The sequence below is a fragment of the Artemia sp. Qi Xiang Cuo genome, chromosome 8, assembly GCF_049724085.1.
Source record: "Artemia sp. Qi Xiang Cuo chromosome 8, ASM4972408v1, whole genome shotgun sequence".
NCBI lineage: Eukaryota > Metazoa > Arthropoda > Branchiopoda > Anostraca > Artemiidae > Artemia > Artemia sp. Qi Xiang Cuo.
In genome coordinates this window covers 68,027,503-68,048,942 of record NC_142801.1, presented here as the reverse complement: position 1 = coordinate 68,048,942, position 21,440 = coordinate 68,027,503, and the positions used below count along the sequence as shown (strand labels likewise).

Genomic DNA, 21,440 nt, shown 5'->3' with positions numbered 1-21,440 from the left:
TTGCTGTTTTCGAAAAAAGGGGGAAAGACCTTCTAAAAGTTATAAAACCTTAATGAAAATCACACCATCATATTCGGCGTATCAGAGAACCCTACTGTAGAGGTTTGAAGCTCCTATCTACAAAAATGTGGAATTTTGCATTTTTGGCCAGAAGAAAGATTACGGATGCGTGTTTATTTTTATTTTTTTCCCCCAAGAATTATCGTATCGACCCAGCGGTCCTAGAATATCTTGGGAGGGCTTATTGGAATGTAAATTGAAAGTTCTAGTGCCCTTTTTAAGTGACCAAAAACAATGGAGGGTAACTAGGACCCCTCCTGTGATTAGTGTTTTGCCAAAGTAACTTTATTAAAAGTTTAGAATGACCATTTTGCTCTACAGGTTAGTAAATTTTAAATTTCTGTCTGTTAGGATGACTTAATCCCCCGAAGTTTCAAGGAGGAGGGCGGAAAGCTCTGAACTTTACCCCATGTTAACATATAGTATTGGTTATTGGGAAGTATACAGTACAGACGTTTTCAGGGGAGATTTTTCCTGGTAGTGGGGGTGGGGTCGGACAGGGAAGTAAGCAGGGGGGGGGGCTCCGGGCCTGGGCCCCCCCTAAATCTCACGATTTTTTTCATTTTCCCATAATTTTCTGATTTTTCTCACAGAATAATGGGTTTGAAGGTTTGGGCCCCCCCCCCAAAAAAAAATTGGGCCCCCCAGCAACAAATTCCTGCGTACGTGCCTGGGGTCGGGGGTTATGTAGGAGGATCTTTCCATGAAGGAAGTTTTCATGGGGGAAGGGACATTGCTATGAAGGGGACGCCGGACTTGCCAGCATTATTTAAAAAAAGATCAGAAATTAAATATAAAAAAACAATTTTTTCAACTGCAACAGCAGCAACATCAAAACTTTAAACGAACAGAAAATATTACACTGTTGTTTTTAGACTTAGAAATATTGCAGTTAAATCTTTAAGAGAAGAAAAAAGTGGTTTTAGAACGAGGTGGGGATGTGTAGACCAAATTATTACTCTTATATTAATCGTATATGCGGTAGAAAAAGCTTTAGTGAGAGTTCTATCCTTGTATGGTATACCTGATAAATACATTAAAGTGATTAGTGCTACATACGAGAATTCTATTGCTACTGCTAAGGAAGGAAATGAGGTTAGTAGCGGGATTCGTATTGAAACTGGAGTTAACCAGGATTGCCTTCTATCCCCATTTAAAGAAATTATTTTAAGGACTTGGTCCCAAGCAACATTGCTAAGGCGGTGGGAGAATATGGAATCAAATGGGAAGGTAAATATCTCCTTGACTTATATATACAGTTAATTTGAGTGTCCTAGATAAAATGTTAGGACAATGAATGATTTTTGGAGGTTTTGACAGTTCAGGGAGTAAAAATTTTTCAAAAAGTAATGTTATAACCCTCAGTCACTTACACTAGAAACAAATAAAGGCAAAGAGGTGATCCTGGGTAAATAGAAGATCGATCAAGTTGGCAGCTTTATTGGATAATGGATATTATTGTCAGCTTACCTGGGTAGTATTCTTAGGAAGAATCGTAGACGTAAAGAAAAAGTTAAATCTAGAATAGCCAAGTCTCATGGTGTTCTTTAGAAGCTGCAGTCATGACACTGGTCAAGTGCGATTCTGACACCTAAGTACCTTTTCACAGCAAAGAAAAAAATTAAATAAAATAAAATTGTGTCAGATCTGTTATGGAGCAATTAATATTTAAAATAAACTTACAAAAGACAAGCAAATACAAACATAAAAAGGCGATGAATTTCAAGCAAAATTCAACAAAAGACATTTTAAAAGGCTCTGTTAGCAAGTTTCAAATCCAACATCAATTGATAGATTAAAAAAATTGGATTTTTATGCAAACTTTCAATATAAAAAGTTTCATCAAGTTTAGTTTTACCCATAAAAAGTAACGAAACTTAGAAAATTTGACTTATTCTTGAAAATAATTGTATAGCACCTAACCATACTGATTACGTTATTGTAACTTACACATTGTGCCATAGGCTAATTCCCACTGGTATGACGTCATACGCGAAAATATGACATCAAAATTATACTTTACGTCATTAGCACTAAATATGGATGCTGACGTCATCGACGCTATTTATTAATTGGTTTATCCAATTTCAAATCAGTTGTAAAGAAGAAAGCAAACAAAAATGACTGATGAAAATGACGAACAAATAGTGAGTGATCATTCTATTCCTATGGCTGTAAACTCAACTACCGTGGAAAAAAGTTTTTTCCACGGTAGTTTTTCATGTTTACTGTTGTAAACATGCAACATTTCTTCTGGATATTACTATGAAGTTTTGCGAAAGCATCTCTAGCTGACTTTTCAACAAAATCTATTCTTTCAGAGATAATTTTAATCTTTAATTTTGAATATTTTTCGTAATCCCGAAAAACATTCGTAAAATTTTTCTCAATTTACAAAGATCAGCCTGTGCGTTCTTTGCAGCTTGTGTAATCTGCAAAAATATCCATGGTATCCGGGCAATAGTTTGAATATTTCAATACAAGCTAGAAAAATACCTTAAAATGTTAAAATTATTTGTATTTTTGGTTAGGTTCTAACTACCCGATGTGGGATTGACTATGTATTTTCAGACCAAAAAATTCCATTTTTTATATATTTTATTTTTCAGTTTAGAATCGCTAAAGTTATTATGTAAACTGCAAAAATATTTATGATATACGAGTAATAATTTTAATCTTTTTATTCAAACTAACAAAATACCTGAAAATATAAAAATTAGTTTTATTTTTTGTTAGGTTATGGAACCTCAGTACGAGTTATAAGATCCAATTTCAAATCAGTTATAAACAACAAAGCAAACAAAAATGAATGATGAAAATGACGAACAAAAAGTGAGTGATCAGTCTATTCCTGTGGCTGTAAACTCAACTACCGTGGAACAAAATACTTTAAACTCTTTTAAAATCCAGAAAAAAATTTCATATGAAGAAATAAATAATATGTCCGGAGAAATGGCCTTCTGCGGACTCCGCCAAAAAGACTATAGAGAAGCTATAAAACCAGCAAATCTTCAACATTGCTCAAGTCCATTGTTCGAATTAACTGGTGAAATAGAACTAGAATCCAGTTTTTTTCAACCCTTGTACATTAGAGAAGATGTAGAAATTCAAGATTGTTCAACAATTCCTGGAAAGTAAATATGGCTTTGATGCAGTCATTGACATCGAAGGGTGTGACATTACTTCTGAAATTTCCAGAGAAACCAAAAATGACAGATCGTCGTCAAAAATTCAAAAAAAAAAAAAACATGGTCAGTTGAATATGAATTTTGTCCAGTTGGCATGTTTTGTCTTCCAAGGGAGATGAGAAAAATAAAAGAATCAGTAAAAGAAGAACTGCAAAAGCTGGAAAGTATCGAAGACGCATGGGCGTTCCTGGAGAAATACGGGTCACACTTCCCTGCCCCCGAGAATATGTATTATTATGGGGGTGTAAAATTAAGCCACCAATCGTCAAAAAGAACTGAAAATATGTACCATCTAGAAAAAACAAAAGAAAAGAAAACTTCACTCTCCGCAGGAGTAAAAAAATTGTTTACCGCAAAAGCAAAGTATGCAAAAGAAAACCAGAAAACTCAGGACGAAGAACATGAAGAATTAACGTCCAAAACAATAAAATGTGACTGGGAATATTATTCCTCACGTAATGAGTTTTTGGAAATGGTCCAAAAATCTGCAGAGAAGGGATGTATATTGTCTCGAGACAAAAAATTAACCAAAATATGGAAATTGATGTTTCAAGATTTTCCGGTTGCAGCTCATATAATAAAAATGAGCTGGAACCTTAGGTGTCTCTATCCTTCAAGGAGCTGTCGAAAATGTGGAATGATCACGCATGAGGATTGGTGTGAAAATTTTTATAACGAGCCATTAAAATAAGCAACCCCGGGCTAAAATAAGCAACCCTTAACCCTGGGGCTATTGGTAAATCTCGGCCTGGGGAGGGTTACAAAAAAAAAACATTAAAAAGATTATAAAAAATTTGTTTATATGTATTTTTCTTACGTTTTTATATATTCCAGAGTCGAATGCCCTACAAACGTCGAGACCTCCCAGGCAAAGGCGCTCATTCAACTCAATTCTGATGCGGACCAAACTGTGCTTCATAACTCTACTAAGAAAACCCAAAACCTGTTACGATTGAAACGTTTCTTCTAAGCAGTAGCTTTTCAGTACCGGCTTCTGTTTTTCCGTCTAATAATTGTAGGGTTTCAGTTTGGACACAAATTGATGGCCAGAAAGCAAAATCTTTGTCAATTTTTCCTGCTTCAGTCCTAAAACAGGATTGTTTGTTGGAAAAGCTCAACCAGTGACGAATTATAATAAAATGCTACTATACAGTGGTGCCATCTATTGAACCTAGCAGTGGCCCCACCACAGGAAAATGTATAATATATATATATATATATATATATATATATATATATATATATATATATATATATATATATATATATATATATATATATATATATATATATATATATATATATATATATATATATATATATATATATATATATATATATATATATATATATATATACATATATATACATATATATATATATATATATATACATATATATATATATATATATATATATATATATATATATATATATATATATATATATATATATATATATATATATATATATATATATATATATATATATATATATATATATATATATATATATATATATATATATATATATATATATATATATATATATATATATATATATATATATATATATATATATATATATATACTTATATATATATACGTATATCTTTCTATCTATTGAGGGCATTGTCTATAAATATACGAAGCAAATCGGATCTCAAAATAAAGAGGACAATAAAAAAGGAGGAGTAGAAAATGGGGAGGAAGATCAAGAATCAGCAATTTTTGAGAATAATAATAAAGATAGCATTAGCACAAAAAGAAAGGGACTGAAAAAGGACGACAAAACATTGACACAGAGAGGAAAAAAACAAATAAACAGAAGCAAAAAACAAAACAAATACTAATTCAGAAACTTTCACCAAGGGATATAATTTTTCTAACAGAAATTTCAATCCGCAATTTCACCAGTATTTGCATACGAACTTATTTCTAATACCATAGGACAAAAAGGACAATAATTTTACCACCTTTAAGAAGCTACATTCATCAAGGAGACGAATCGCGTTTAAATGAAATGGCTGAAAGAGACAAACTAGAACTACATAGTGGACGGGCTGATTAAATGCTCTTTATTGTACCCCAGTTTCTGAATTTGAAAAGATAGGAAGGATAGAGATTGCCATCTATGTTATATACAGAGTTATTGTAGCTGAGTTTGCATCTTTGCCCTTAATGGGATAAAGATTCTGCATTACCTTGAGGTTATTTCCATATAGATTTCTACACTCTAATTCTAGATTTTTAGTTGAGTAGTAGTTGAGGGACCTTCTATAATTCCTAGTATAGGTATTTCTCTCTGGGTATTCTCACCAGCACTATCTTCTTTTTTTTCTTATATAGACTGGCACGCCATCTATTCTGCTATTTTCATATAGCGCCATCTTTGTTGCCATCACTGTTTCTTCTGAATAAGTGAAGTTACATAGTTGACAAATATTGCATAGCTGCCAAATTTAGACAGCATATTTTGCCATTTTCGGCGATATAATTCGGGCTGCATTTTTCGGAGATAGCCTGTGCAGAAGTGAGCAACAACGAACATTTAAGAGGCCGTACAGTACTAGCGGGATTTTTTATCCTTAAACTGCTGGGATAAGGTGATTTGTGTGTTGCACTTCCCACGGGTCTTATCTACTGCTAAATCTTTAAAGCCTTAATTGCTCGCGGGTTGCGTAATAATCATTCCGTAGCAAAATGGCGAGCATGAAGCTTGTGTTAAATGCTGTACTGAACTTTGTTGAGCGGGCGATGAAGGCTGGAAACCCGATAGACAGTATTGTCAAAAGTGCGGTTTCACATTTCTCCGATGCGGATATATTGGAAGCGAAAAAGGTGATTTGGGATGAAGCCGAATATGCGACGAGAGTAACTGCAAGAGACAAAAGTTCGGATAATGTCATTGACATAATGAAAGTTTTTAAGCTGTGTGACGAAAAAAACATTTCGCTCCCGCTGTTCGTATTATACCAACCTGATGACGTACCGATTATTCCAGGCGAAATAAGTGCAACTTTGACGAGAAAAGTGGGAGAGCTATGCCGAAAGTTCAACAGTTTCGTCGAGTCTGAGTACCAGCTGCGCAATCCCTATCACTCACGCGAGAATAACGGAAAGCATAAACAGACTTACGCCGTGGTTCTCAAGAATCCGCCCCAAGGACTGACTGATCCCGAATCACGGAAAGACTATTTAAATGGACTTTGCGGACAGACAAGCAGTGACATCGTCGAACTGAGGCCTCGTACGTGTGCTTGGAGCGTTCTCGTGAAAGACAAAGCGACCGCCGATTCCATTGCACAGGCTATTACCAGTACCGATAATTCCGTTGTCGCGAGAGTAAAAAGCCCCTCTTTCTTTGGGATAATTCACCACGTCCCAGCTAGTATTTCAGAAGAGGACTTACGCAGTTTAGTGTCGAAATGTGTCGAAGCTTCTGGAATAGGCAAAACCAGGTCATTCAAACTGAAGTTTGATTCGCGTGAAGACCTACAGAGTGCAATCAAGTCTCCCCCCATGATTGGGTATGAGCGGCTGCCGATTCACGAATACAAATTTATGCCAATCCAGTGTTACAAGTGTCAATGCTTCGGCCACGCAGCAAAGGCATGTCCAAATCTGCCAAAGTGCTCCCGTTGCGCTGGGAAACACTCCAGCTCAAAGGACAATCCCTGCCAGAACCCCCTCAAATGCGCTCTATGTGGTTCGGCAAACCATCCCTGTTACAGTTTTAAATGCCCTGAAGCACAGAAAGCGTTAAAACAATGAATAATCTTGAAATCAAAGTTGTATCATGGAACATGAATGGTGGAACTCTGGCTAAACTACCTCTGGTTGAGCAATTAGTACAATAATATGACGTAGTCTGTCTACAGGAGCACTTTCTTACAACAGAAGGACTTCAGCTTCTTGAGGTCAATGACAGCTCCAGCGTATTCAGTGTTCCTGCAAAGCGTTCTGGCAGAGGTATACCCTCTGGTGGCATTTCAATACTGGTACGCAGAAGTCTTAATCCGTCCTTGTACAAGCAGTCTGATTTCTTCGTCGGTGTCCGAATTGCTGATACAGCTCTATTCTGTGTCTGTATGCCCACGGATTATCGTGACGATGAATCTGATGCAAGATTCAATTTTGCTTGTGGACAGATTTGTGGAGCAGTTGACGGATGTATTACGCAAAAACTGTCATGCATTGTAACCAGAGACATGAACTGTAACCTGTGCGACAACAGCCCGAGAACTCAGGTTCTGGTTGCTGCCTGTGAAAGTCTCCGTGTACTTGAAAATGACCTGGACTACACGTATGTACATAACTCCGGCTCTGTATCCTCCCTTGACTCAATGCTGTGCTCTGCAGATGTGAAGACAAACGGAAAATGGAGGGTAAAATTAAGCATCTGTGCTTCCGACCACCTACCCATCTCGAATGTGTTCTGTGTCACTAATAAACCTACTCAGCCCGATGAATGTCACCGTAAATGGGTGGTAAAATCTGAGTTGGGAAAAGCCGACTCTGCGCTTTTCAAGTCCGTGTATTATAATATACTTGAAAAGATAAAGGTCCCATTTCAACTGCTTCAACAAGGTTCGCCTGTTCCCGATAATGAGAAGCAGATACTCCTGAACAATTACTGTGCAGAAATTACACATGCCCTACGCTGTGCCGAAAAGGCTGCAGTTCCGACACGAAAAGTTCGAGTCGGAAGTGAAAATCCACAGTGGTCTCAGAATGTACAGTTGTCCACTATGGAACGAGTGCGGGCGCCCTCGTCAAGGTGTCTTGAATGATATCAGGCTATATACTAAGCGAAAGTTCGCCAAGACCCTTGCTAAACACCGAACCGACTTAATGGACCAGAATTGCAAAGTGTTTGAAGGTGACCCAAATGCAGTCTGGAAGTATATTAAAAAGAAAAGGAGTCCGAAATCTCGCAAAGAAGAAATTTTGCCAAGTGAAAGTGATTGGAATAAATATTTCACCGACGAATTCTCACCACCGAACAAGGCTCTCGAGGAAGAGTTCGAAAAAGAGCTCGACTCCCTCCTAGCGTCAAATGAACGAAGTGTCGGGTTCGTTCTGACTGTCTCTAGTATCCGTCATATGCTATCTAAACTGAAAAAGAAGTATTCTCGAGGTGATGATAATATTTGTGGAATGCATCTGGCTATTGGGGGTGACAGTGTGTTAAATCACCTTGCTCTTATGTACCAGATGATCTTTAACTGCGGTCTTGTCCCCGATGTTTTCTGTGTTGGCGTCGTTACACCAGTTCCCAAAAAGGGAATGATCCCAGGAACTGTTCATCATACCGCCCCATAACTGTTGCGCCGGTATTTTGCAAACTCATGGAAATGCTTGTTTTTGGTGACCTAAGTGAAGCTTGTTATACTCCCTATTCGCAATTCGGGTTTAAGAGTGGTACTAGTCACGAGCCTGTTCATTCGTTGATAGCTAATCTTTTGCTCAGTGCTCACGATAATAATCATACACTTGTTCTAGCAAGCCACGATGTACGTAGAGCATTCGACTCCGGTATCCACGCACATATACTTAGTTCTGCTTGTAAACGCGGAGTTGACCGTTTGGTTGTCGTTGTATGGAGGAGCATGTATGGGAGACTGAGAGTGAAGATTAAAGTCCCCACTCATCGCGGTATGGTGGTATCCACCGTAGTTATACCTGTCCGTAAAGGTATCCGGCAAGGCTCCATTACTTCCCCTCCTCTATACAACAACAGTATTATCGTCCCCCAAGAATCAGCCAAAACGTGCTGCATATATTTAGGTATAGACGTGTCGATCATCAATTACGCTGATGATATACTTAACGCAAGTAGGTCTCTTTCAAGGGTTGAGGATAACTACAATATATTGAGTGATGAATATGCTAAGATTGGGCTAGCTTTTAACGCTGCCAAAAGTGAAGTAGTTGTTTTTCGTCGCAACGCAAAAGATTCGACCCCGATTAGCGTGCTCCTAGGCGATACTGCGGTGAGCTCAAAGCCATCTCTCACTTACCTTGGACTGCCGATCGCTTCAGATCTGCGGTCTACTCGTGAAGCACTGGTTGAGTATTTTTCAGAAAAGGCACGCAAAGCATACGGACTACTCCTACCCTGCAAACGTATGTATAACCGCTATATACTCGGAAGGCTTTATTCCGTGTTCGTTATCCCGCATGTTCTGTCACTCTCGCCCTTTTGGTCTCTTTTCACCGAATCAGATAAGCGCTCAGTCCGTCGGGTTTACTATAAGTATGCAAGATATCTGTTAAGTGTTACGCCATGGGAGAGAAATTCAAGAGTTTCGAAAAATTACAGCGTTGCGGACCCGACTACTGCAGCTACTGAGCGAATCGTCCGATTTCGGTGTTCCCTCAATCCTGATCATGATATGTACCAAGCTATCGTAGGCTAGTTTGATTACGAGTTTAGTATGCTGTATATAGATTGTTATTGAAGTCTTGTTGTTTCTCTTATTGCGTTTTCTTTTTCTCTTTTTTTCTTTTTTTCATTACTCCGTTGTGTAACCTTGTGTTATTTATGATGTGAAATAAAAACCATTCATTCGTTCATTCATAACTAAACGATCCAGAATATGGTAGATGGTAATAACTTGTATTTACTTAGTTGCATCAATAGAAATTGATACTGTTATTACTAGTTTCATCGAGAAGGCACTGTACATTGAAGTTCGGTGCGGAGACGTTCGGTGAAGTTCGGTGAAGTTCGCTGTGAACCCAACAAAGCATCCATCATGAACAAAATATTGGTTTATAGTGATCTTCTTTGCTTTGTATTTTATTAAATACCATTTTATTTTATAATTTATTCATTACTTGCTATTCTCCATAGTCTATATAACTGGGTGACTGAGTGTGGTTGATTATGAAGTACTCAGTTGACAATGTCTACGCTGTAGTTTTTTTTTTCCTGTCTTTTATTTTTTTCTTTCATTTTTCTATCTGTGTGCGGAGAGAGCCTCATATGGGGAAGTTACCAAACAGTTTCTGGTAACGAACTGTAAGTACGGAGCGACCCGGCTAAATGGTAACCGAAACTCTAAAAAAACGGAATTTGATACCAATAGATACATCAAAAGAATCAAATTTTAATGCTGATTTCAAATATATAAGTTTCATCAAGTTTAGTCTTACCCATCAAAAGTTACGCGTCTGAGACAATTTGCCTGATTTTCGAAAAAAGGGGTAAGGACCCCCTAAAAGTTATAGAACCTTAATGAAAATCACACCATCATATTCAGCGTATAAGAGAACCCTACTGTAGAAGTTTCAGGCACATATCTACAAAAATGTGGAATTTTGCATTTTTTACCAGAAGAAAGATCACGGATGCGTGTTTATTCGTTTTTTTGTTTTGTTTTTTTTTTTTACCCAGGGGTAATCGTATCGACCCAGTGGTCCTAGAATATTGTAAGAGGGCTCATTGGAATGGAAATTAAAATTTCTAGTGCCCTTTTTAAGTGACCAAAAAAATGGAGGGCAACTAGGCCCCCTCCCACGCTCATTTTTTACCCAAAGTTACCTGATCAAAATTTTGAGATAGCCATTTTGTTTAGCATGGTCGAAAATATGATAACTATGTCTTTTAGGATGACTTACTCCCCCGAAGTTCCCGGGGGGAGGGCTGAAAGTTATGAACTTTACCCAATGTTAACATATAGTGTTGGTTATTGGGAAGTATACAGACGTTTTCAGGGGGATCTTTTCTAGTATTTGGGGGGGGGGGTCGGGGTTTATATGGGAGGATCTTTCCATGAAGGAAGTTTTCATGGGGGAAGGGACATTGCTATGAAGGGGGCACCGGATTTCCCATCATTATTAAAGAAAAAGATCATAAATTAAATAAATAAAAAAAGTTTTTCAACTGAAAGTAAGGAGGTACATCAAAACTTAAAACGAACAGAAAATATTACATATATGATTGGGTTCATCCTCTAGTCAATACCTCGCTCTTTAAGCCAAAGATTTTTTAGTATTTTCATAAGAGCTATTTATTCTAATTAACGACCTTTGTGATTAAGGGGTCATTTTTAAAGAATTGGAGCAAAATTTGAACTTTAGCTTAAAGAGTAAGGTATTGACTAGGGGGCAAACCCCCTAATATACGTATTAAAAATCTATGAATATAGAAGTTCGCTGCGTAATTTAATTCGTAAGTTGCGTATATTTATTACTAATAAAAAGGTTCGTAAAAAAAATTAAACAAGTTTCAAGAAAGCCATTTAACCAAATAAGAGTCAAATTAATATACAAATTTTGTTTTAATTATTCATGTATAGTGAGCGAATATCAAAACCCGTATTAATTCAAAAACGTTCAAAAATTAAATAATAAAAACAAGTTGTTTAAACTGAAAGTAAGGAGCGACATTAAAACTTAAAACGAACAGAAATTATCCTGTATATGAAAGGGGCTGTCCACTCCTCAACGCCTCGCTCTTTCCGCTAAAGTTTTTTATTGTTTAAAAAATAGAGTTGTGAGAAAGTTAAAATTTAGCGTAAAGAGCTAGGCGTTGAGGAGTGGACAGCCCCTTTCATATACGGGATAAATTCTGTTCGTTTTAAGTTTTAATATCGCTCCTTACTTTCAGTTAAAAAAACTAGTTTTTTTTATTTAATCCATCAGAGGATTTTCAAAGCTAAGGAAAACTAATAATGTATCAGTTTCTATTTTTTACATATAGTGAATCCAGGCTTACACACAAATTATCCCAGGTTAAAACAATATTTCAGGGCACTGGAATTTGTGCCCTAACACTTTATAAAAAAATGTTAAAAAAACCATATATCAGTGGGGCGGTGAATCGAAAAGATCACAGGTATTCACAGTCTTTTGATGTTTTCCTCGAGTATGGTTTTATGCAGTTTCCCCTCATTTCAAGTTTTTTGTGTTTCTTATGTTCTATCGAGAGCCCTAAGAAATAACTTCTCAGAAATAATTTTCTTGAACTCACCTTCGTTATAGGTATGAGGAAAAAATAGTGATGCTCCTCATTTCACTTTATTTATTTGGTTATTTTGATTTTAAGGGGATTTTGTTTGTTGTTACCGTACGGAGAGTTGAAGAGCAATCTTTTTATTCCAGTATCTGGAGATAGTATTATTTATTTATTGTTGAGTGTATATAAACCCACACACGAGCTATTCTCATTATGGGTCATTAATTTGATAGTTTTGTCAAAACATTTTTATTGATTAATAAAGAACTTGAACTTGAACTAAATAACATAATAGAAACATAAAACAAGGTACAATAACATAAATATAATGAAAAAAAAATTTGACAAAAAAGTTCAAGGTATCAATCATCGCAGTATATGCACATGTAGGGTCGACTGATGGAGATGGTAGTGGCTCAGATGAATTTTACATACACATACAAGAAGAAGTGGACATGATCCCAGGTATAAACATGTTTTTTTTTTAGAAGTTTGTAATGCCCAAGCTGGTAGGAATAGGTTAGATAGATGGTATCATAGCCAGGGCAAATTTGGTGCAAGAAAAGAAAATAGCAACTATTGTAGACTGCTGTAATCGTATAGATATTACAATCTAGTTACAGGAAATGCGGTGTTTGGTCATTAAATTACCCATAAGTTGACATGGTATTCACAAGATGGAAAAATGTCCAACCTTATTGATTATGTTAGTGTAAATCAAAGACTGGCAGAATCGATGCTAGATATCATAGGCAAAGCAATCGCGCTGCCTAAGTAAAGAACGATGTTGGCACAATATTTTATTTATTATTTTAATCCTTTAAACCAGGGCACTTCGTATCGAAGGAGTTGTCGTAGAAACTTGGAAAAGGTCTCATTCAATTGAAAATTGGAATGGCTGGTGCCCTTTTCAATAGTCAAAAGTGATTGGAAGGCAACTAACACCCCTTCCACGCCCACCATTTCCCCAAACAGATCCAATCAAAAGTTTGAGATAGCCATTTTGTTCAGCGTAGTTGATTTCTAGATAGAAATTATGTTTTTGAGGAGGAAACTCCACCACAGCCCTCAGGGCAAGGGTTGTAAGTTATGCCCTTGGGGCAAATAAGGTTTTATAGAAAGCTTTGTCGTAGAAACTTCAAAAAGGGCTCATTCGATTGGAAATTGGAATAACTAGTGCCCTTTTAAGTAGTCGAAAGTGATTGGAAGTAGTCCCCGAAGCCACGCCACGCCGACATGACGGCGGCGAATGTGTGATTCAGTATCGAAATTTTTTGGGCGGCGCGCCGCCGATTTTAGACCGGCGGCGCGCCACGGCGCGCCGATTTTTCTGATTAAAAATAATAATAAAAATTCCACTTCACCAAGCACGTTCAACCTCGATTTTAGTAAGGATTTTTAAATGGTTGGCTAAAAACTTACTAGAACAATATGACAAAACAGGAATTTTTTGGGCTGTGTGGAAAGTGTTTATGTTCACCGTCGATCAGACCAAGTAGAATTCTCATTTTTAGCCACTAGACCAAGGGAAACCTATGTTGTGTTTATGTTTAATATCGCATTGTTCCTATAAAATCCCGTGTTTAGTCATTTCCTTCTTGTTAATGATTTGGGCTAATGTGTGTATAACTTTCAAAGTTTGAAGTTCAAATACCTCCTGTTCATCAAATACATACGAAAAGGAAGTGAAAAAAAAAACAACCAAATAACAACATCGAAAAATCACTGTATACAAATCAGATACCATGGCTTAACAACACCAACAATTTTAAATCAGCGGTTACATCACTTCAGTTACAATTGATGTAACAAAAGTCAGTTTGTTCACTCTGCCTGGAGCCATTGATCTTTTTGCAGTCACTATCAGTCCTGTCGTGCTAAAAAGCGTTTAGCTGGGGCACATGTGGCTGGTACAGCTAGAACTTGATGAATATAATCTCCCACTCGCGTGATCTGATACTAGCGCTGGCCCTTATGGTCCCACAAAATCCTACGAATGGCCTTTTGCTTTATATCTGCTGGAGTAAATTGTTTTATATGGGAGAACAGACATACACCTTCACCATTGGGCTCGTGCGCACTAAACTACAGGAGGAACTAAACTGCACCTTTACCCTCTTTTCTTATCATCACGGAATAACCCTCCGAAATTCTTTTCTGAAAGAAGTGATCAATATATAACATTTCCAGTCAAAGTTTAAGGCTACTTCAACTTCAGTGTGCTCTGCTAACTATGCAAAAAAAATGTAATTCATTTCTATAGATATATTTCTATACTAGCTCTAGATAATCTACCAAGCGGAAACTACCACAAATCAGCATCGATAAATAAATGAAACCCAAAACGAACAAAAATAACAATAAATAACTGAGTCAAACTCAAAACGAGCAGAAATTAACATAAGTTGGGCTCAAAACCCCTAAGCCTTCCCAAGGCCAGAACATAATTTTCACTTTACTAAAAAAATATAAATGTTTTTACTTTTATAACTTTAATAAATCAAATAATATTAACATTTTGATTACTAAATATCAGTATATGTATATTAAACTGACAATGCATATTCATTTGTATTTTTGTCAGTAAAGTACAAATTATGTTCTGGCCTTGTGAAGATATTGAGGTTTTTAGCCCAACTTTACAAATTTTTGCTCGTTTGGGGCTTGACTCGGTTATTTATTGTAACGTCTGTCGGTGTTGGGTTCCATCTATCGATTGATGCTGATCTTCCGTAGTTTCCCGCTTGGTAGATTATTTGACTTTAATTTTACTCATTTTTGATTTAATGGAGTTCTTTACTTTTCTTTGAAAAAACTTGTTTTTTGGAAACAGTTTTTTTAATTAATTTCTGTTCGTTTTATATTGACATAGTCTTTTCAGGGAAAAAGAAAATCATACTTTAAATCTTCTCGTTTTTTTAAGAATTTATAGTTTGGCGTGCTATTTGTATGCTGGAAAACAATTTTCAGCAAAATTTAACAACATAGACCCTTATAAAAATCTGGACACAAATAATAGTGTTTAATTTAGTTTCATACCTCCTCTAGTTGACCTGAAATGGAAAACTGGATAACATTCGCAAAAAAATTTGTTTACTTTCTTTGATAGTTTTGATAAACTTACGCTATTTTGATTTGGTCAAATTTTAAGAGCAGAAGAAGCCCTGAAAGTTTGAACATAATACCCTCAGTCGTTCTTGGGATACTGCTGAGGTGTCTTATTGGGATTTAGCATAAACACAGTGCATTTTGATTTATTCTTAAGGCAACATTTACTTTTTAAACATAAAGGCAAATGGGTGGGTGGGGGTGGGAGGGGGATTAGTTTCCTTCCTATCACTTTCAACTATGAAAAGGACATCAGCCCTTTCTTTTTTCAATCAAATGAGCCCTTTTCGAAGTCCCCACGACAACTCCCTCGATACGAAGTGCCCTGGTCTAAACAACAACTACAACAACAAAAATGATGCATTGTACCCACATCTATCTTTATTATAAAAATGTCATGCCTTTCAATCACTTTCGACTATTAAAAAGGGCACTAGGCTTTTCGATTTCCAAACTAATGATCCCTTTTTGAGTTTCTACGACAACGCTTTCTATAAACACCGTATATGCCCCCAGGGCATAAATTACAACCCTTACCATAAGGGCTGTGAGGGTGGTTGTCATCCTCTAGGACTTAATTTCCAGAACTTTCAACTACGTTAAACAAAATGGCTATCTCAAAATTTTGATTGTATATGTTTCGGGAAATGGTGGGCGTGGAAGGGGTGTTAGTTGCCTTCCAATCATTTTCGACTATTAAAAAGGGCACAAGCCACTCCAATCTCTAATTGAATAAGCCCTTTTCGAATTTTTTATGACAACTTCTTCGATATGAAATGCCCTGGTCTAAAGGAAAAAATAATAAATAATACATTGTGCCAACATCGTTCTTATATACCTCCAGGGCATAACTACAAAACCCTTGCCTTAAGGGTTATGGGGGAGTAACCTCCTCAAAAAAAATATTTTCTCTCTGGAAATCAGTTAATCTGAACAAAATGGCTATCTAAAAATTTTGATTGGATGTGTTTGGGGAAATGGTGGGCGTGGAAGGGGTGTTAGCTGCCTTCCAATCACTTTCTACTATTAAAAAGGGCACTAGTTATTCCAATTTCCATTCGAATGAGCCCTTTTTTAATTTTATACTAAAACTCCTTCTATACGAATTGCCTTGGTATGGAAAAAAAAAAAAAAAAAAAAAAAAAAAAAACAATACATTATGCCAACATTTTTCTTTACATAGACATCTCGATTCCGCTGCCTATGACAACATCCTGAATTGCCTAATGCTCTTTTAACTACCTCTTTTCATCCGAAAAATCAGAAAGAAAAATGAACAGAATTTTAAAGTGGAAGGTAGAATTTTTGTTTCAAGAAAAATTTCTTCTTCTTCTTCCTACGAACCGATATACATGGCAAACCCAAGATGACAGTCTTGATGTTTAAGAAACAGATTAGCCGGGATGACGGTTGAAGCCCGGAGGTCTATATCGATAACCAAAAAAGAGACAAAAAAAAACGGTGGCGTATTAGTGACGCCGCCGCCGATAGAATCAGCGGCGGCGTCAGCGCACTGACGCAAGCTCGGCGGCGCGCCGCCGTTTTTTTTTTCGGAAGCATGCCGCCGATTTTCGGCGCGGCTTCGGGGTCTAATTGGAAGGCAACTAGCACCCCTTCCACGCCCACCATTTATCCCAACACATCCAATCAAAATTTTGAGATAGCCACTTTGCTTAAAGTGGTTGCAATGCCCGGTAAATATATCTTTGAGAATAATATTCCCCCCACAGCCCTCAGGGTAGGAGCTGTAAGCTATACCCTGGGGTATATAAGGTTTTTATTGAAAGGTTTGTCGTAGAAACTTGAAAAATGGCTCATTCGATTGAAAATTAAAAGGGCTAGTGTACTTTTTAATAGTCGAAAGTAATTGGAGGGCAACTAACCCCCCTCTCACGCCGACCTTTTCCCAAACACATCCAATCAAAATTCTTAGATAGCCATTTTGTTCAATGTAGTTAAAAGGTTTAGAAATTAGGTCTTTGAGGATGATAACCCCGTCAGAGCCCACGGGGCAAGGGTTGTAAGTTCTGCCCTGATGGCATATAGCGTTTTAATAGACAGTTATGTTGTAGAAACTTCAAAAAGGAATCATTCGGTTGGAAATTAGAAGGGCTTGTGCCCTTTTTAATAGTCGAAAGTAATTGGAGGATAACTACACCCCTCTACCACCCAGTATTTCCCCAAACAAATCCAATCAAAATTTTGAGATAGCCATTTTGTTCGATGTAGTTAAAAAGTCCGGAAATTATGTTTTCAAGGATTAAAATCCCCCCCCCCCCACATCCCTCAGGGCAAGGGTTGTAGGTTATGCCCTGGGGACATATAAGGTTTTTTTTTATAGAAAGCGTTGTCGTAGAAACTTCAAAAAGAAGTCATTCAATTGGAAATTGAAATGGCTAGAGCCCTTTCTAATAGTCGAAAGTGATTGGAGGGCAAGTAGCCCCCTCTCACGCCCACCATTTCCCAGAACACATCCAATAAAATTTTGGGATAGCCTTTTTGTTCAACGTAGTTGAAAGGTCCGTAAATTATGTCTTCGAGGATAGCAATCCCCTCACAACCCTCAAAGCAAGGGTTGTAAGTTATGCCCTGGGGGCATATAAGGTTCTTATAGAAAGCGTTGTCGTAGAAACTTCCAAAAAGGGCTCATTCGATTTTAAATTGAAAGGGCTAGTGCCTTTTTTAATAATTGAAGGTGATTGGAGAGCAACTAACGTACCTCTCACGCCCACTATTTCCCCAAACACATCCAATCAAAATTAATAGATAGCCATTTTGTTTAACGTAGTTGAAAGTTCTGGAAATTAGGTCTTTGAGGATGACAACCCCCTCACAGTATTCAGGGCAAGTGTTGTAATTTATACCCTGCGGGCATATAAGGTGTTTATAGAAAATTTTGTCGTAGAAACTCAAAAAGTGATCATAGGATTGGAAATTGAAAGGGCTAGTGTGCTTTTTAATAGTCGAAAGCGATTGGAAGGCTTGACATTTTAATAGTATTAATTAAAAAAAACTTTCCGGAAAATAAGTTTTTCAAAGAAAAGTAAAGGCCATTTTAAACTTAACCTCAGGAGATACAAATACCTGTTAAAATTCAAACTCAAAACGACCAGAAATTATTATTAAAGAATAAATGAAACCCAGAACGAATAGAAATTAAATAAACATTCATAGCAAAAAACATACAACAAGTAATAATATAAATGAATAAATAGATCTTAAAGCGAGTAATGCTTAGATTGAATATGAAAATCTAGCTTATAACGAAAACAAATATTTTGCTAATAAAGTATAAATGAAACTTAAAACGAACAGAAATTAAATAAACAATCAATGCGAACAAAACATACAATATATATTAATGTAAATGAATAAAGAAATCTTAAAACGAGTGAAACTTAAATTGAATATGCAAATCAAGTTTGAATCGAATAAAAATAACTACAAACAAGAGTTTTGGTATCGTCTCACTGCAGAAGCCTAAAACCTACTGCGTCATTGGCGCTTTACTGAAAACAATTCTTTGAAATATTTTCACTCTTGTAACTTTAAGAAATCAAAATTTAATTAAGATTTTAGGAAATAAATATCGGCATATGTATATTAAATTGACAAAGTGAGTTTTTTTTTCAGTAAACTCATTTGAATTTGTTTTCAGTAAAGCACAAATTATATTCTGGCTTTTGGAAAGCATAGGGGTTTTGAACCCTACTCACATTAAGTTATTCTCGTAACTCTAATATCTATTTTAATTTATATTCGTTTTGGGTGTCATTTATTTATTGATACTGATTTGGGGTAGTTGTATGCTTGGTATATTATATGATAGTCCGGACGCCAAGTGTTGAAAATGTGAACCATACCACGACGGAATGGGGCTGCTACGAGAATTATCCTACCCTCCACCCCCTAAATTGACCATGCGGATTCCAAAATACCAATGGCACTTGCTTGCGAGGGGTGGAACACTCCGAAACTTGATATTTTATTATATTTTGGTGTTTCATGCAAGAAAATACATGTTCCACAAAGTTTGAGGTGCAGTTTTCAGCTCAAATAGAAATGCCTAGAAGCCATAGAATGTTTTCATAACAAACTAACACGATTAGTTAAAAGAATGGCACAGTTAAAAAAAAATGGCAAAACTTTATGAGTCTTGAACAGTCTTGGAAAGTATAAACAAAATCAAATCGAATATTAGATATATAATGATATTAATTGTTGAAAGATCAATCAGTTCAAGTTTTTTTTTTCACTTTAATTTTTATTTTCATTCTCAATGCTGTAAGAACTAGAAAATAATAAATTTGTAATATACGAGTAATTCGTTTTCAATGAAGCACCAATGACGCAGAAGGCTTTAGGTTTGTACAGTTAAAGAAGGGGGCAGTATCCAAATTTTTCTTGTAGTGAAACTATATTTGCCTTGACCAATCTTGAAAAGAACTAATAAATTAAACTGAATATTTGATGCATAATGATATTAGTTGCTAAAAGCTCATCAGTTAAAAATTTTACTGTACTTTTATTATTTATTTTCAATATTAAGTACAAACGAAAACATTTGCAATATAATTCGTTTTCAGTAAAGCGCCAATGACGCAGTAGGTTTTAGGCTTCTGCAGTGAGACGATACCCAAGCTCTTGTTTGTAGTTATTTTTATTCGATTCAAACTGATTTGCATATTCAATTTTTAAGATTTATTTATTCATTTACATTAATATATATTGTATGTTTTGTTCGCATTGATTGTTTATTTAATTTCTGTTCATTTTAAGTTTCATTTATACTTTAATAGCAAAAAAATTGTTTTCGTTTTAAGCTAGATTTTCATATTCAATCTAAGCATTACTCGCTTTCAGATCTATTTATTCATTTATATTATTACTTGTTGTATGTTTTTTGCTATGATTGTTTTTTTAATTTCTGTTCGTTTTGGGTTTCATTTATTCTTTAATAGTAATTTTTGATAGTTTTGAGTTTGAATTTTGAAAGGTATTTGTACCGGCTGGGCTGAAGTTTAAAATGGCCTTTACTTTTCTTTTAAAAAATTATTTTTCGGAAAGTTTTTTTTAAATTAATTTTTGTTTGTTTTTGATTGCAAAAAGTTTCAAATTTTTTTGGCATGGGGGGGGGGGGGTGTGCTTAATGTCCGATTATTCTTGACTTTAAAAAACGAATCTAGAACTTTCAATTCAAATCCAATGAGGCTTTTATAAAAGTCTATACGATTACCTCTTTGATAGAAACCTTATATATGAACAATAGACAGCTTGCATAACTTGTGGACAGCGATTGACAACAATGAATGGATTGAAAAAATAGCTCCAATAAGGGGGTTTTGACCATTTAACTTGCTGACACAAAGGGATCACGGCTGTTTGGAATTGACCTTAATAGGAATTTGTGTGCCAAAGCAATTTTGCATCTATCACAGAGTATGTATTTTAACCTTTTAATTGGATTATTATAATAGATTTCCTATGTGTTCTTCCCATACAAAACCCCTTCCCATAAGTTATAAACCCCCCTTAATAAGTTATGCCCCAGGACATAACTTACAATGCCTATCCCTGGGCCCTGGTGGGCTGTGTCGACACCGGAGTTTTTGTTATCAGAACTTTGAACTATTTTAACGAAATGTCTATCTCAAAATTTTTATCTGATGCATTGAGGGCGTGGAGGAGGGAGAGGGGCTAGTTGCCCTTGAATCTCTTTTGACTCTTAAAAAAAGAACAAGAACTTTCATTTTCTAATCATGTAAGCTCTCTCTATAGCGCTTGTGAGTATCCCCCCTTTGGAAATAAAAAGATAGATTTTGAAAAATCTCGAATAACAGCCCTTGTCCTATCGCATTGGGGAGAGCGCTAATCTTTACATACAGCATTTCAAGAATTTTAAACTGCGTTTAATAAAATAGCTGTCTTAAAATTTTGAGTGGATGTGTTTGGGGAAAAGGTGGGCGTGAGAGGGGGGGTAGTTGCCCTTTTCCCTTTCGACTATTACAAAGGGCACTAGCCCTCGGAATTTCCAATCGAATGAGCCTTTTTTGAAGCCTTTTTTGGAGGACAATCCCCCACAACCCTCAGGGCAAAAGTTTTAAGTTATGCCCTGGGGGC

General features: G+C 36.2%; 1 protein-coding gene across 1 annotated transcript; it reads left to right on the top strand.

Moving 5' to 3' along the window:
* Positions 1 to 8,598: 8,598 nt before the first annotated feature.
* Positions 8,599 to 9,669, top strand: LOC148949740 (uncharacterized). The gene has a single exon (XM_089092772.1). It carries the CDS (start codon positions 8,599 to 8,601, stop codon positions 9,667 to 9,669), a length of 1,071 nt encoding a protein of 356 aa, XP_088948898.1.
* Positions 9,670 to 21,440: the final 11,771 nt, after the last annotated feature.